General features: G+C 43.6%; 1 protein-coding gene across 1 annotated transcript; it reads right to left on the bottom strand.

Annotated features, from left to right (window-relative positions):
- Nucleotides 1-7,950: 7,950 nt before the first annotated feature.
- Nucleotides 7,951-13,862, bottom strand: CD48 (CD48 molecule; the record flags this gene model as incomplete). The annotated part of the gene is made up of 3 exons (XM_060008842.1): nt 7,951-8,225; nt 10,914-11,171; nt 13,562-13,862. Coding segments are annotated over 3 exons (654 nt in total), but the record flags the coding sequence as incomplete, so codon positions are not given.
- Nucleotides 13,863-15,161: the final 1,299 nt, after the last annotated feature.

The raw sequence follows: 15,161 nt of genomic DNA on the forward strand, positions 1-15,161 counted from the left end.
AAACTATGGGATGCAGCAAAAGTAGTTCTAAGAGGGAAGATTATAGCAGTACAATCCTACCTCAAGAAACAAGAAATATCTCAAATAAACAACCTAACGTTACACCTAAAGCAATTAGATAAAGAAGTATAAAAAAACCCCCAAAGTTAGCAGAAGGAAGAAAATCATAAAGATCTGATAAGAAATAAATGAAAAAGAAATGAATGAAACAATAACAAAGATCAATAAAACTGAAAGCTGGTTCTTTGAGAAGATAAACAAAATTCATAAACCATTAGCTAGACTCTCATCAAGAATAAAAAGGGAGAAGATTCAAATCAATAGAACTAGAAATGAAAAAGGAGAAGTAACAAATGACACTGCAGAAATACAAAGGATCATGAGAGATTCCTACAAGCAACTCTATACCAAAAAAATGGACAACCTGGAAGAAATGGACAAATTCTTAGAAATGCACAAACTGCCAAGACTGAACCAGGAAGAAATAGAAAATATGAACAGACCAATCACAAGCACTGAAATTGAGACTGTGATTAAAAATCTTCCAACAGGGCTTCCCTGGTGGCGCAGTGGTTGAGAGTCCACCTGTCAATGCAGGGGACGCGGGTTCGTGCCCCGGTCCGGGAAGATCTCACATGCCGCAGAGCGGCTGGGCCCTTGAGCCATGGCCGCTGAGCCTGTGCGTCCGGAGCCTGTGCTCCACAACGGGAAAGGCCACAACAGTGAGAGGCCTGTTTACCGCAAAAAAAAAAATCTTCCAACAAACAGAAGCCCAGGACCAGACGTCCTCACAGGCGAATTCTATCAAACATTTAGAGAAGAGCTAACACCTATCCTTCTCAAATTCTTCCAAAATATAACAGAGGGAGGAACACTCCCAAACTCATTCTACGAGGCCACCAGCACCCTGATACCAAAACCAGACAAGGATGTCACAAAGAAAGAAAACTACAGGCCAATATCACTGATGAACATAGATGCAAAAATCCACAAGAAAATACTAGCAAACAGAATCCAACAGCACATTAAAAGGATCATACACCATGATCAAGTGGGGTTTATCCCAGGAATGTAAGGATCCTTCAATATAGGCAAATTAATCAATGTGATACACCACATTAACAAATTGATCACAAGATGATCATATGATCATCTCAATAGATGCAGAAAAAGCTTTCGACAAAATACAACACCCACTTATGATAAAAACCCTCCAGAAAGCAGGCACAGAGGGAACTTTCCTCAACGTAATAAAGGCCATGTATGACAAACCCACAGCCAACATCGTTCTCAATGGTGAAAAACTAAAACCATTTCCACTAAGATCAGGAACAGGACAAGGTTGCCCACTCTCATCACTATTATTCAACATAGTTTTGGAAGTTTTAACCACAGCAATCAGAGAAGAAAAAGAAATAAAAGGAATCCAATTGTAAAGCAATTATACTCCAATAAAGGTGTTTAAAAAACAAACAAACAAACAAATATTTGTTGAGGGAATGAGCCAATGGGTTTGTTGTGCTGTCTGCTCCATAGGGAGCCTCTGCCCAAGCTGGGCTCCCAGGCACAGAGGTTACTGTCCTGGGAGGCATTCATTCAGGAGATCACTTTTCTCATTTCACTTAGGAAGGAAAGAAACCATCCAAGGTAGTGCCTATCAGGAACTGTGCAGACCCTCATTGGCAGATGGTACATCAGGGGCAGAAATGTCTGGGTAAAAAGCAGGAGAAGTGAAAGAAATAATCAGTACTGTGAGGTGGAACAGAGGAATGAAAAATTAAGAGATGGGAAGATAGTGGAATAGAAAATGAGGGTGAGAGAAATTTGGAAAGAGAGAAGAAGGAGGAGAGAGGAGAGAAGACTAAGAGGTGGGCGTGATCGGGAGGGGACTGGGCAAAGGAACTGTGCTATAGCTTGCCCAGCTGGAGCATGGGGGGATGGGTAGTGCAGCTGGTGAAACAGGGAAAGGTCCTGTGGTTACCACTTTCCAGCTGGTACAGGTGTCTCTGGGCTAAATCTGTCCCCTCCCCCACCATGCAATCTTCTGAGAAGGTTGGGGGAGTGCGGGAGAATAGCAGGAGGTTGGGAGGAGAGGAAACCACACCTCTCCAGGTGCAGGGGCTGACACTTTAACAAATGTGCTTAAATATAACCCAAAGGCACTGGAGGAGGTTGATCCTGTTATTCCTGGACAAGAAGTAAGGATAAAGGATGGAACATTTCTACGACTGCTTTGCTCTCAGCAAGAGTTGTGTAAATACACATGGTCAAAGAAGCCATCTAAAACCCAATGAAGAATTTTGGAAAGACTTCTGCCAACACCCAACATTGTTTCCTTAAGAAGAGTGTTCAGGAAAAGAGCTTGACACAGAGCCAGGCACATAGAAAACCTCCATCAGTGTTAGTTCTTATTAAGCAGCTCCCAACACAGAGCCTCAGTATGCAGCATGGCCAGGCACTTGCTAAATATGGGCAGGGAATGAATGAACGCATTGGTCCAAGGGTCCAGGTTTAATTTGTCTTGTCCCACCTCCAGGGCCAATCCAAGCTGTTTGTGCAGTCAGATATGAAAGCTGCATTCTCTCAGTTCACAGGAGCTCCTGGCCTTGCAAAGCTTCCATGTGTCACCTTGTGCTGCCTGTTGGAACAAGCTGGTCCCTGGTGGCTTATCCGATGCACCAGAGAACCATGGGGACCTGGGAGTGACCAATGGAAAATTTAACTTGAGAAGGGAAGGAGTGTGGTATACAGGAGCAGAGTAGGGCAGGCAGTGGAGGAGCGAACCAAGTCCCATGGACAGGCCTAGAATCATGAAGCTAAGTTCAGAACAAGGAAGCTTAGAGACCTTTTCTTGTACCTTGAGGCTCAGAAAGCGGTCCATGGACAGCAGCGTTAGCATCCTGTGGGGGTCCTTCTAGAAATGCAGAGTCTTGGTCTCCACCCCAGACCTACTGATTCAGAGCTTGCATTTTAACAAGATCTCAAGGTGATTTGCTACTGTTAAAGTGAAGGTTAGAGAAGCACTGGACTAATCCAAGACTTTTTTTTTTTTAACATCTTTATTGGAGTATAATTGCTTTACAATGGTGTGTTAGTTTCTGCTTCATAACAAAGTGAATCAGTTATACATATACATATGCTCCCATATCTCTTCCCTCTTGCGTCTCCCTCGCTCCCTCCCTCCCTATCCCACCTCTCTAGGTGGTCACAAAGCACCGAGCTGATCTCCCTGTGCTATGCGGCTGCTTCCCACAAGCTATCTACCTTACGTTTGGTAGTGTATATATGTCCATGCCACTCTCTCACTTTGTCACAGCTTACCCTTCCCCCTCCCCATATCTTCAAGTCCATGCTTTAGTAGGTCTGTGTCTTTATTCCCGTCTTACCTCTAGGTACTTCATGACTTTTTTTTTTTCCTTAGATTCCATATATATGTGTTAGCATATGGTATTTGTTTTTCTCTTTCTGACTTCCTTTACTCTGTATGACAGACTCTAGGTCCATCCACCTCACTACAAATAACTCTATTCTGTTTCTTTTTATGGCTGAGTAATATTCCATTGTATATATGTGCCACATCTTCTTTATCCATTCATCTGATGATGGACACTTAGGTTGCTTCCATGTCCTGGCTATTGTAAATAGAGCTGCAATGAACATTGTCGTACATGACTCTTTTTGAATTATGGTTTTCTCAGGGTATATGCCCAGTAGTGGGATTGCTGGGTCATATGGTAGTTCTATTTGTAGTTTTTTAAGGAACCTCCATACTGTTCTCCATAGTGGCTGTATCAATTTACATTCCCACCAACAATGCGAGAGTTCCCTTTCCTCCACACCCTCTCCAGCATTTATTGTTTCTAGATTTTTTGATGATGGCCATTCTGACCGGTGTGAGATGATACCTCATTGTAGTTTTGATTTGCATATCTCTAATGATTAATGATGTTGAGGATTCTTTCATGTGTTTGTTGGCAATCTGTATATCTTCTTTGGAGAAATATCTACTTAGGTCTTCTGCCCATTTTTGGATTGGGTTGTTTGTGTTTTTGACATTGAGCTGCATGAGCTGCTTGTAAATTTTGGAGATTAATCTTTTGTCAGTTGCTTCATTTGCAAATATTTTCTCCCATTCCAAGACTTTTTAAACTTAAACTTGCTGCCATGGAGCCATCAGAGGGCAGTGCTGCAGAGCTCCCCAGAGCTGACTGAAGGATGACAGGAAACTTGTCTTCAGACTTCAGTTCACATGAGGCTGTTCATGGTAAGAACTTTAGGCCAATGCTGGAATATCTTCTTTGCACAAAGACAAAGGCTTGAGTTCACTGATAATCATCCCACTAACTTTTGAAATATATGAGGGTCTGAGGAACACATGAGAATCAGGTTTGATCCCTGTACTAGAACTCTCAGAGAAGCAATTGTCTTGGCCATAGGGTATGAGGCATCCTCGAGGCAAACCTGGCTTCATGGGCATGTGACCTAAGCAAGCAAACAGGGCCCTATGCTCAGAAGGGTGCTACACTTGGTTTAGTACTCTGCTGTCACCATCTTGAAATTCTTTTTTTTCCCCTTTTTTGTAATTTAATTTTTATTTTATATTGGGGTATAGTTGATTTAGAGTGTTGTTTTAGTTTCAGGTGTACTGCAAAGTGAATCAGTTATACATATAAGTATATCCATTCTTTTTCAGATTCTTTTCCCGTATAGGTTATTACAGAATATTGAGTAGAGTTCCCTGTGCTATACAGTAGATCACTGTTGATTATCTATTTTATATATAGTCGTGAGTATATGTTACTATATGTAACATAGTGAGTATATGTTATTCCCAAACTCCTAAATTATCTCTCTTCCCCACTTCCCCACCCCCTCCCCGGCAACCACAAGTCTGCTCTTAAAGTCTGTGAGTCTATCTGTTTTGCAAGTAAGTTCATTTGTATCAGTTTTTTTTTTAGATTCCACATATAAGTAATAACGTATGATATTTGGAGTTGAAATTCTTAATAATTTTATCTTTCAAGTTGTGTTTTAAGTGAAGTCCGTTGAGACCAGGGAGCCACACACATGAGCAGGAGATGCGTGCACTATGCATGTCAGTCACTGTTCCTTGTGGCCTCGTTCATGGTACCGCATGAGTGCAGAATCCAGTGGAGGCACAACGCACAGGAGTTCAGTGAGACTCAAAACAAGTACAAAGGAGTTGTGTTACGGAAGCCACTGGCTTCCATAGAGTGCTGGTAGAATGTGTGTGGACGTATGAGCTATGAAATATGAACTGAGTGATTTCAATGATTCTACATACAAAGTAAATATTCTTGTATTTCTTTCAAAACTGACATTGCACAATATAAACAGTAAAATTCATAGTAATAGTTTAAGATTTTAATTTTCCTTTCCTTAGAACATCTTTAAATAGCAAGTTAAAAAATACCATCCCAAGTAGAGAGAGTCTGTGGAAGAAAGGAAAAAGCTTCATTTTGGTACATTTAATGGCACTCTTTTCCTGCTTTTTGAACAAGCGGTCCTTCATTTTCATTTTGTACGGAGCCGCACATATTTTGTATCTGGCAATGCCTCAAGGGATGGGAGAGGCAGAGAAGAGTTGCTGCTGGTGACCTAAGCTAACTAAGGTGGGATTTGCCGCAAGTTTTTAAGTAACTAGAACCAATAGCAACGTGATGCCTGGAGAGGTGTGCCTGTTCTTTAGCAGCCCAGGAATATGCTGATTTGTGATATAAAGTGACATTTCTTTCCTCTTACTACTTTCCCCAGAAATGCTCTTTTATTCCATTCATGTGTATGTGTGCATGCATGCCCGTGTGTGTGTGTGTGTATGTGTGTGTGTGTGTGTGTGTGTGTGTGTGTGTTTCTCCCAACAAAACCTCCTCCTCTCCCAAAATAAAGTGAAGGAAGAGGGGAGGACACTGCATACAGAAAAGAGATCTAGACAGCCTGATTGGAGGATGCAAGCTGATCAGAGGTCAGTTTGGGATTGGACTGCAGGCTGGGCTGAGAGAGAAGAGAGAGGGTGTCTTAGGGAGCCCAGGTTATCTTGTTGTAACAGACAAACACAAACTTGCTTGTCACGCATGTCCAATGCAGATCAGACAGCCGGCTTCCAAGCAACGGCTTGAACCGAGGCTCCTTGCATTATGTGGTTCCAATTCTGAGTCCCTCACTTTCTGTTACATCAATTCTACCCACATGCTATTGGCTAAAACCCGGTACAGGGCCCAATTAGATGAAATGGGAGCTGGGAAAAAGAGTTTTTCTATTGGCTGATGTATTAGTCAGGGTTTTCCAGAGAACCAGAACCAGTAGCACACTACACACACACATTTAAAGAGATTTATTATGAGGAATTGGCTCATGCAATTAGGGAAGTTTACAAGTCCCAAGATCTGAGTTAGCAAGCTGGAGACCCAGGAGAGCTGATGGCGTAGTTCCCGTCCAAGTCCGAAGGCAGGAAAAACCAAATGTCCCAGCTTGAAGGCAGTCAGCTAGGAGGCGTTCTCACCTACTTGTGGGAGCCTAAGCCTTTTTGTTCTTTTCAAGCCTTCAACTGATTGGATAAGGCCCACCCACACTGGAGAGGATAATCTGCTTTACTCAGTGTACTGATTCAAATGTTACCCTCACCCAGAAACACCCTCAGAGACACACCCAGAATAAGGTTTGACACATAAAATTATTAACCATCAAAGTCCAGAAAGAAAATGAAAGGGTTTGTTGAACACACAGTATTATCTCTGCTACAGAGGTGATGAGGGGAAGGGGAGGTAAGGCTGATTTGGTGGAAAGAGAAAGTGGTCTGTGGTGGAACAGTTCATTGAAAGGGAAGCACATCTTTTGGTGACCCTCTCAGCTCCAGACCCATGCAGAACCTTAGAGGAGGAGAACATACAGCAAAAAATCCAGGTGTTATGTCGATGGTGGGCCTGGTAGCTCTTACCTTCCTATAATGAAAGTCCCTGGTGACAGCATTTAGTCGATTTGATGGTTTTTTGGATCTCAGGACACAACGAGGACATGAAGAGCTGCCCATACAGCGACAATGGTGAAAAGAGGAGGAGAGGAAACTCAGCTCCCAATAAGAGGTTTGGGAAGGACCCTTTTTATGTGGTAAAGCTGCATACTCAATATATATGGAATCTAGAAAAATGGTACTGATGAATGTAGTGGCAGGGCTGAAATAGAGACTCAGACATAGAGAATGGACTTGTGGACACAGGAGAGGAAGGGGAGGCTGGGATGAAGTGAGAGTGTAGCACTGGCAGATATCACTGCCCTGTGTAAAATAGATAGCTAGAGAGAAGCTGCTGCATAGAACAGGGAGATCAGCTCGGTGCTTTGTGACGACCTAGAGGGGTGGGATAGGGAGGGTGGGAGGGACGCTCAAGAGGGAGGGGATATATGTATACGTAGAGCTGATTCACTTTGTTATACAGCAGAAACTAACACAACATGGTAAAGCAATTATACTCCAATAAAGATGTAAAAAAATCAGGGCAAAAAAAAAAATAAGCTGCATACTCAGTTCTGGGGGAGTAAGCCTGACCCCACATTCCCAGGAAACCTAATAAGTATGTTCCTCACAGAGGCTAGAACAGGCAAAACACTGAGAGGGAGACCAGAACTTGGTGGGGGAGGAGTTTGAGAGCTGGAACCCCAGGAGGTTTGGCAAGGATGTGGAAGCGAGAGTTAGAGACAGCACAAATTACCTCCCAGCCACGTAGGCACACAGGAGGCAGTGGTCCCAGGTGTTGCCCTTTGTATCTCCATGTTCCAGTTTGTCTAGGCTAATGGAGCAGGCATTGTCCGACAAATTTGGGGCAACTTTAGGAATCCACTTTGGCAATCATATCAAATATTTATTCCAACAAGAAAACATTTCATAATACATTTTGCCCATTTTTTGATGGGAAGAATGCATGTGTATATGTATGTTAAAAAACAACTAGAGGATATAAAATAAAATATTATTGTTGTTTAAAAAAGTTAATTTGAAAATCCTTGTAAACATCTCAATACTTTCACTCATCCTATATAACCAGAACTTCTGTCCTGGTTAATATTTTGGTTACTGATGTGGATCATTTCTTGTATTCTTGAGGTTCCACTCTTGAGTTAGAAGAGTTCATCTCCGATCCATAGGAGACCAAGAACAGTGGTTACCGTGATCACTAGCCAAGTGTCAGTCCGAGCTACTCCAGAGGATGGGGCTGAAAGAACAAGAAAACACAAAACATTTAGGTGTCTTGATTAATGTGTTGAGAAGGGGCAGGGGTACTGGACATTGGCATGAGAGCTTATAGAGCAGGGGAATTGTTTCCTCCCTCAATCTAGACCCAATGTGCCTGGGACATCCTTTTCCCAGATTGAGCAAAGCTCAAAGTCCCAGATGTAAAGTATAAAGAGTACAGAAATCCCTTAAATATCACTGGCTTAGCTGAGTCCTGTACTTGAAGGTTACCTTGGCACCTCTGTGGACCTGGGAAAGAATCACTCTCCTACACTGGGCAGCAATTAAGTAGGGCAGAGCTTCAGGTGCAGTTGATAATATGATGCTATGCGTTAACTTTAGGGAAGGAAGTATTAGTTCCCTTCCCTGTTTCTCTACACTACTAACCATCAGTACCAAATAGGAGGAAAAAAGGGGTAGGAAAAAAAAAAAAGAAAGGGAAATAAAGAGATACAGAAGGGGAAGGCAGGATACTGATAAATTAGGGATACTTTTCTAGGATAATTTGGATAGCTAAAAAGTGACAAGATGGGACTTCCCTGGTGGTGCAGTGGTTGAGAGTCCGCCTGCCAATGCAGGGGACATGGGTTCGTGCCCCGGTCCGGGAAGATCCCACATGTCGCGGAGCGGCTGGGCGCGTGAGCCATGGCCACTGAGCCTGCGCGCCCAGAGCCTGTGCTCCGCAATGGGAGAGGCCACAACAGTGAGAGGCCCGCATAACACAAAAAAAAAAAAAAAAAAAAAAAAGTGACAAGATGGGCTTAGCCCTTCGAAAAATAGATGTATTATTGCTTTCATCCTCTCTGTGAATGAGCAGCCACTTTCATTCTATAAAGGACAGGGATTGTTTCTCTTCCTTTTTCTGGATCTCAGGATATGGTGGTGATATAAAGGTGGTGTTAGGACCACCCAGCCAACTGGTGGTCTTATGGTCAGACAGCAAAGTGTCATACTGGGTCTATGGTGGCAGAAAAGCAGGGCATATCAGTAAAGACTAGAAGAGACATGACCAGTTAGTTGGGAAGAATACTGAACATACAGTTTCCATAGCTCATGTGTGGGAGCAGAGGTAAAGAAATCAGCACAGGTGGGCAGAGTAGATTGGGTCCAAGAAGACCATGAAAGAGCCATGTCTCCAGGGGCCATGATCCCTGATGATTGGGTATGACAGGAATCTCAGGTAAATGTTGGTACCACAGGTATGAGTTATTCTGGAGGGATTTGTACACCAGGGCTTGGGGATATGATTTCAGGCCTGTGGAGAGCACAGGGCCTGAAATGCTGAAGATGGTGATCCAAATTTATTAAGTGGTTGCCAAATCCCTAGTGTCTCTAGAATTAAAAGGATTGGGCCTAAGTTAACTACCATTCATTGAGGACTTGTTAGATACTGTGCTAGGTAGTTATCTGTATTGCCTCATTTAATCCTTATAACAGTATGAGATAAGAACTATTGTTTTGTCTTATTTAAGAAGGACATGACTTCATACAGAGTGAAGTAAGTCAGAAAGAGAAAAACAAACCCCCTAGGCTAATGCATATATACGGAATCTAGATAAATGGTACTGATGAACCTACTGGCAGGGCAGGAATAGAGATGCAGACGTAGAGAAAGGACTTGAGGACACAGTGGGGGAAGGGGAGGCTGGGATGAAGTGAGATAGTAGCATTGACAGGTATACACTACCAAATGTAAAATAGATAGCTAGTGGGAAGATGATGCGTAGCACAGGGAGATCAGCTCGGTGCTCTGTGACCACCTAGAGGAGTGGGATACGGAGGGTGGGAGGGAGGCTCAAGAAGGAGGGGATATGGGAGTACATGTATACATACAGTGATTCACTTTGTTGTACAGTAGAAACTAACACAACATCATAAAGCAATTATACTCCAATAAATATGAAAAAAAAAAGAGAAGGACATGATTTGGAGAAGCTAAGTAACTTGTTTAGCTAGTAAGTGACAGTCCCAGGATTAATCCCAGGTGTAACTGACTCCAAAACCTATACTCATAGCTACCCCACTATGGGACCTGTGTAGGCTTGAGAGAGAACGAGGAGTGATGCTCTAATGAGTGGATCCTCCCAGGAGACAGAGAAATCTGAAACACGAAACCCAGAGTTTGCTTTTCCAGCTTCATCAAGGAGCATACACCTGGGGAAGAACAGAAAGTCTCTACCTTAGGATCAGGTTCTCCTGTTCACCACTTGTTCTCACTCATGCTCATCCAGTTGGCCCTTTTTTCCTTCGCTGCCCACCAGAAATGCCTCTGTGTTGCGGCCCAACAGTGTCTGGACTGTTCCCCTACTTGCCCTTTTTCTCCCTGCTCACCCTGAAATCTCAGATTATCCTGCAAGGACACTGGCCTCAGATTCCAGGATGATGCACTGTTAGAGCACGGCAGGAGAAGGGGAAATCAGAGCCCCTGTGCCAACTGCCCTTTGCAGATGAGGACCCTGAGCTCCACAAAGCCGAGGTGAGCTGCTGAGAGGCGGTGAACCCTCTCAGCAAGGCAGTGAAACCTTAGAGAACCCAAGTCTTCCATGCCTTTAGGATTCTCCACTAATTTCTGTGCCAGGAGGCTGAATAAGTTCTCCACGCTTTTCTTCCTTCAAGAGAAAACTAGTTACCCTGTGCCCACCTCAGCTCCCTTGGCAGTATCTCTTACCCAGTACACAGGGTGAAGTGAAGTTGACTGTGTAATTTTGGCTGCTCACAGGATTGCTGACTTGGCAGGTATAAGAACTGGAGTAGTTTTGTGGTGTATGAGTCACTTCAAGCACACTGCTCTGGAACTCTTTTGGAAGGGACTCTGCATACCAGGTGTAGTTTACAGACTGGTCCTGGATCACACAGGACAAGGTCAGGTTACACTTGTTCCCTTCCAGTGTCTTCTTGACTTCTATGACAGGCTTTGGTACAGGGTCTAAAAATGAATATGTTAAGATGAGACAATGGGTTTATGCATTTATGAAGCATTTATGCTGGGAGGGTTTCGCCAACAAAGTACAAAGGGACCCCCAGAGGGCTGCAGGAGCAGTCATGGAGAAGAGGCCCCTGCAGAGGGAGCCAGTGAGCAGTTTTGACCTCTGGAGGCTTCAGACTGAAAGAGCTACTCCTTGGAGTGAAGCTAAGCTGGATCCAGAAGGGGGAGCCATGCACCCAGAAACAAAAATGGGGTTATGACAATCTGTGGGCCAGAAAGAACAACAGAGGTTTAGCATAGATATCAGCGGGGTTGGACTTGATATCCCAACTGTCTGAGCTGCTCAGGGCCCCTTCTCTAACAATGGTCCACACTTGGCACCTTGGTCTATCAGTCCTTCAAGAGTTCTTGGGCTCAGATTCAGCAAGAGTCCTGGGGTAAGTGGTACCACCCTATACCTTTCCTGGATGCTGGCAGGACTACAGAGAAGAACCTCATGGAATTCCCAGCAAAAGTCAGTAGTGATGAACAGCACTGCGTCAGTTAACTTTGGTATCTCAGTGCCAGCCACAGAGCAGGTATTCTATAAGTATCTGATGAAAGGGATAGGTGGATGGATGGATGGATGGATGGATGGATGGATGGATGAATCAGTTATGCAATAGAAAAGACAAAACACTTGCTTTACAGTGAGACCAGCCTGGGTCCTGGACTTGGTCCTGGTAGAGTGACATTAGGCAAGATAATTGATCCCTTGAACTTCTTTCTTGCATGTAGGATGACTCATGTTAGTAATATACAATGCCATCATCCATGAGAAAGTGCTTTTGCAGGGTGTAAGCGTTACATGCATGTTGGAGGTCACAGCATCTTCACTGATGTCATCCTGCAGCCAGATTTGTTGAGAGGTAATCCCATCATCTGCTCCTTCCTTGACTAGGACTGCTTTACCTGAAATCCTCTGGGGTCTTTTCCTTCTGGTCAAGCGTAAAACACAGAATCAATACAGCTCAGATGTCATAGGATTAAAATGTGGCAGAGAATTGACCCAATCAGTGCTGGCCTCTGGATCATATGTCTGTGAGGGGCAGTGGAGGCTCTGCCACCTGACCTCCTGAACTCTAGATCCATCTCCTCCGTGAAACCCTATCAGATTGCTGGACTCCTCCTGCATACTTTACATGAGCAATCTTCATACTGTCTTCCATCATTTCCTGTGGTCTGGACTCAAGTCTTGCATACCTTCCTCATTTCCCATGGTGAGCAGCACAACCCTGAGCACATTGTGGACGGAGCGAGCTAGGGCAGACTGGCTCCAAGATGCCCCCTTTGAGCTGTCAGAAATTCCTGGGCTGGACTGAAGGATAATTCTTCTGCTAATCGCACCCTCAGGGTCTTATCCCTAGGCAAGTGTGCTAAAGCCAAGCCAGCTTGTGGATTTTAAGATATTCAGAAATTTTGCAAGCTGGTTGTGAAACCATTAGCAGTTTGGAGGTGGCTGTGGTGGGAGTATTTACCACAGAATTTGGTAAATGATACAAATTTGGGATTTTTTTTAAAACCACTGTAAGAGCCTTTGAATCTTTCCTGTTCCCAGTACGTCTTGAACTTTCAGGCCGTATGACATGGAGGAAGTGAGTGAGAAGGGGATTTTAGCCTCTTAGACCATTCTTCCTTCCCTTCAGCCCTTCTTGACTCTTCTAAACTCCTTGCATTGCTTTAAATAGTCCTAGTTTTCTTTTTTTTAAGAAATTCTTTTTTGCTAAAGGTACATCAAATTGGTCTCCATCGCTTGCCATCAACAGAATCTTACCTAATGGGGCAGAGATGGCAAGATCTTTCTCCAAGTTCACACAACTAGTAAGTTACTGACCAGGGTTTTAAACCCAGGTCTGTCTAACTCCAAGTATAATGTTCTAGCCCTTACTTCACTTATACTCGTTAGGCTGGCACTAGGAGTGGAAATTTTTTTCCCACCCATTCAGTAAGGTAAAAACACTCTTGAATGGCTCTTGCCCAATCCTTTATCTCTTCTATCTTTTTCCTTATGTTTGATGAAGTCTTTGTTCAGTTATGTTATTAAGAAGAGCTCAGAACTGATTTGGGTTGATCACAGGAGAGCATGAAGAGAATAGAGAGGAAACCATCCTTACTGTTTTCTTTATCTTCAAATCTTAGACTCCTTAATGTCAGAAGAGGTTTTAAATGTCCCAGAGTAATCTACTTCGAGTCTGGCTGGCCCAGCCTCACTTCCAAGTGGAACTGGCTCCAGGAGAAATGAATTAAGCCTATCCTGAGGTTTTTCCCTCCCCCTCCCAGGGAGAGTCCCCTCCCAGTGGTCTGTCCAGGGCTCTGGAGTGGGGACTTGCCCTTTGGTTCCCCTAACTCACCAAGCACCTCCAGTGGGATCTTCCATTCGTCCTCGTACCCAGAGTCCTTCAGCACCCTCAGGAGGTAAGTGCTGCTGTCCTCCTTCTGGACGTTATAGATGTGCAGTGTGCCACTTTGACAATCAAGCATGACCCTGTCCTTAAATTTAGTATTGAAGTATTTAAGCTGAACGGGATCACATTCTACAATCTTCTGGTCAGTAGTATAAAGCCAGGTGAGTGATTTGTTTTTCGTCGGCAAACTGGAGATTGACAGACTCACGTTGCTGCCGGAGATGGCATATTTTGAATAATCTGTCAATGAGAGGCAGAGTGAGTGAGACCCATTTTAAAAAAGGCAGAGCTGCCCAGTGGCCCAGGCTTTGGCCTGGGCTGGTGGAACAAAGAAGAAGGAAGAGCCTTTTGCTTGGGAGCAGTGAGTATGATCTCTATCAGAGGGCCTGACCCCTGATCAGGAACTCAATGATAGTCAGAGCTTGAGAAGTGGGCATGAGAACAGGAGATGTGCTCATAATCCGTCTAATTCTGCCCTAGAGGATAAAGAAAAAGGACACTGAGCCAGCCCTTGCTCTCTCCCTTACTCTCCTAATAGGACATTTTCAAAGAAAATGATGACGAGTCACGTCTCCTCTCTGTGCTTGTGTTCCTTGTGTTTCAATTTAGTTCTCCAGCAGTAGGTAAGAAGTGAAGGAGAAACAAGGTTAGAAAGGAAAGGGAACCAGAGTTAGTCAGTGGCAAAGTATTATAGGAGAGTGAACGCATTTTATTAATAAAAATATTGTGCTATTTTTCTGGCTTTCGTGATTTTTGTATTTGTCAGCTTTTAAAAAAACTTGTGATACACTGGGCTTTCTTTTCTCATCCTAACTACATTCATTTTTGTTCCTATTTGTATTTACAGTTCTGTTCTCTTTCTCATGAGGGCACTCCAAATTGTATAAGCCTCAGTTCTAAAAACCCTGGTTTCTTGAATGCAAGGAGAAAGAAAAGGTGATAGCCAGAAGACATAAGATGAAGGAAGGTCTGCTAACTCTCTCTGTGGAGGGAGGAAAACTAAGTGTAAATGTATAGGCTGAGAAAGAGCAGTAGAAAAAAGCTAATGGTAGAGGAAAGAAGAAATATGATCTATATCGCTCTTACCTCATATACTGTCACAAAAAACTTCATATTGTTTAACATCGTGTCTATACCTATTTACTTTCCACATGTCTATCGTTCCCGAAAACATTCTTTTCAATAAAGATTCAAAATGCCTGTGTCCCCAGGTCTTTCAAGTTCCTAGTCACTAATCCTTCCAACCATCCATCTATCCATTCAACAACCAGTTATGGAGCATTTAATTTTTGCCTGGCGCGTTCACAAACACACACAGGCATTTATTTCCAGAGTGTTTCTGATTGATCCATTCCGTACTTTATAATCTCTGACAGCCTAGGTCAGTGTTTTTCAACCTTGGCATTATTGACTTTTTGGACCAGAGAATTCCTTGTTGTGAAGGGCTGTCCTTGTGCATTGTATGATATCTAGCAGCCTCCCTGGCCTCTGCCCACTAGATGCCAGTAGCATCATTCCAGTTGTGACCATCAAAAATATCTCCAGA

The sequence above is a fragment of the Delphinus delphis genome, chromosome 1 (genome assembly GCF_949987515.2).
Source record: "Delphinus delphis chromosome 1, mDelDel1.2, whole genome shotgun sequence".
Lineage (NCBI taxonomy): Eukaryota > Metazoa > Chordata > Mammalia > Artiodactyla > Delphinidae > Delphinus > Delphinus delphis.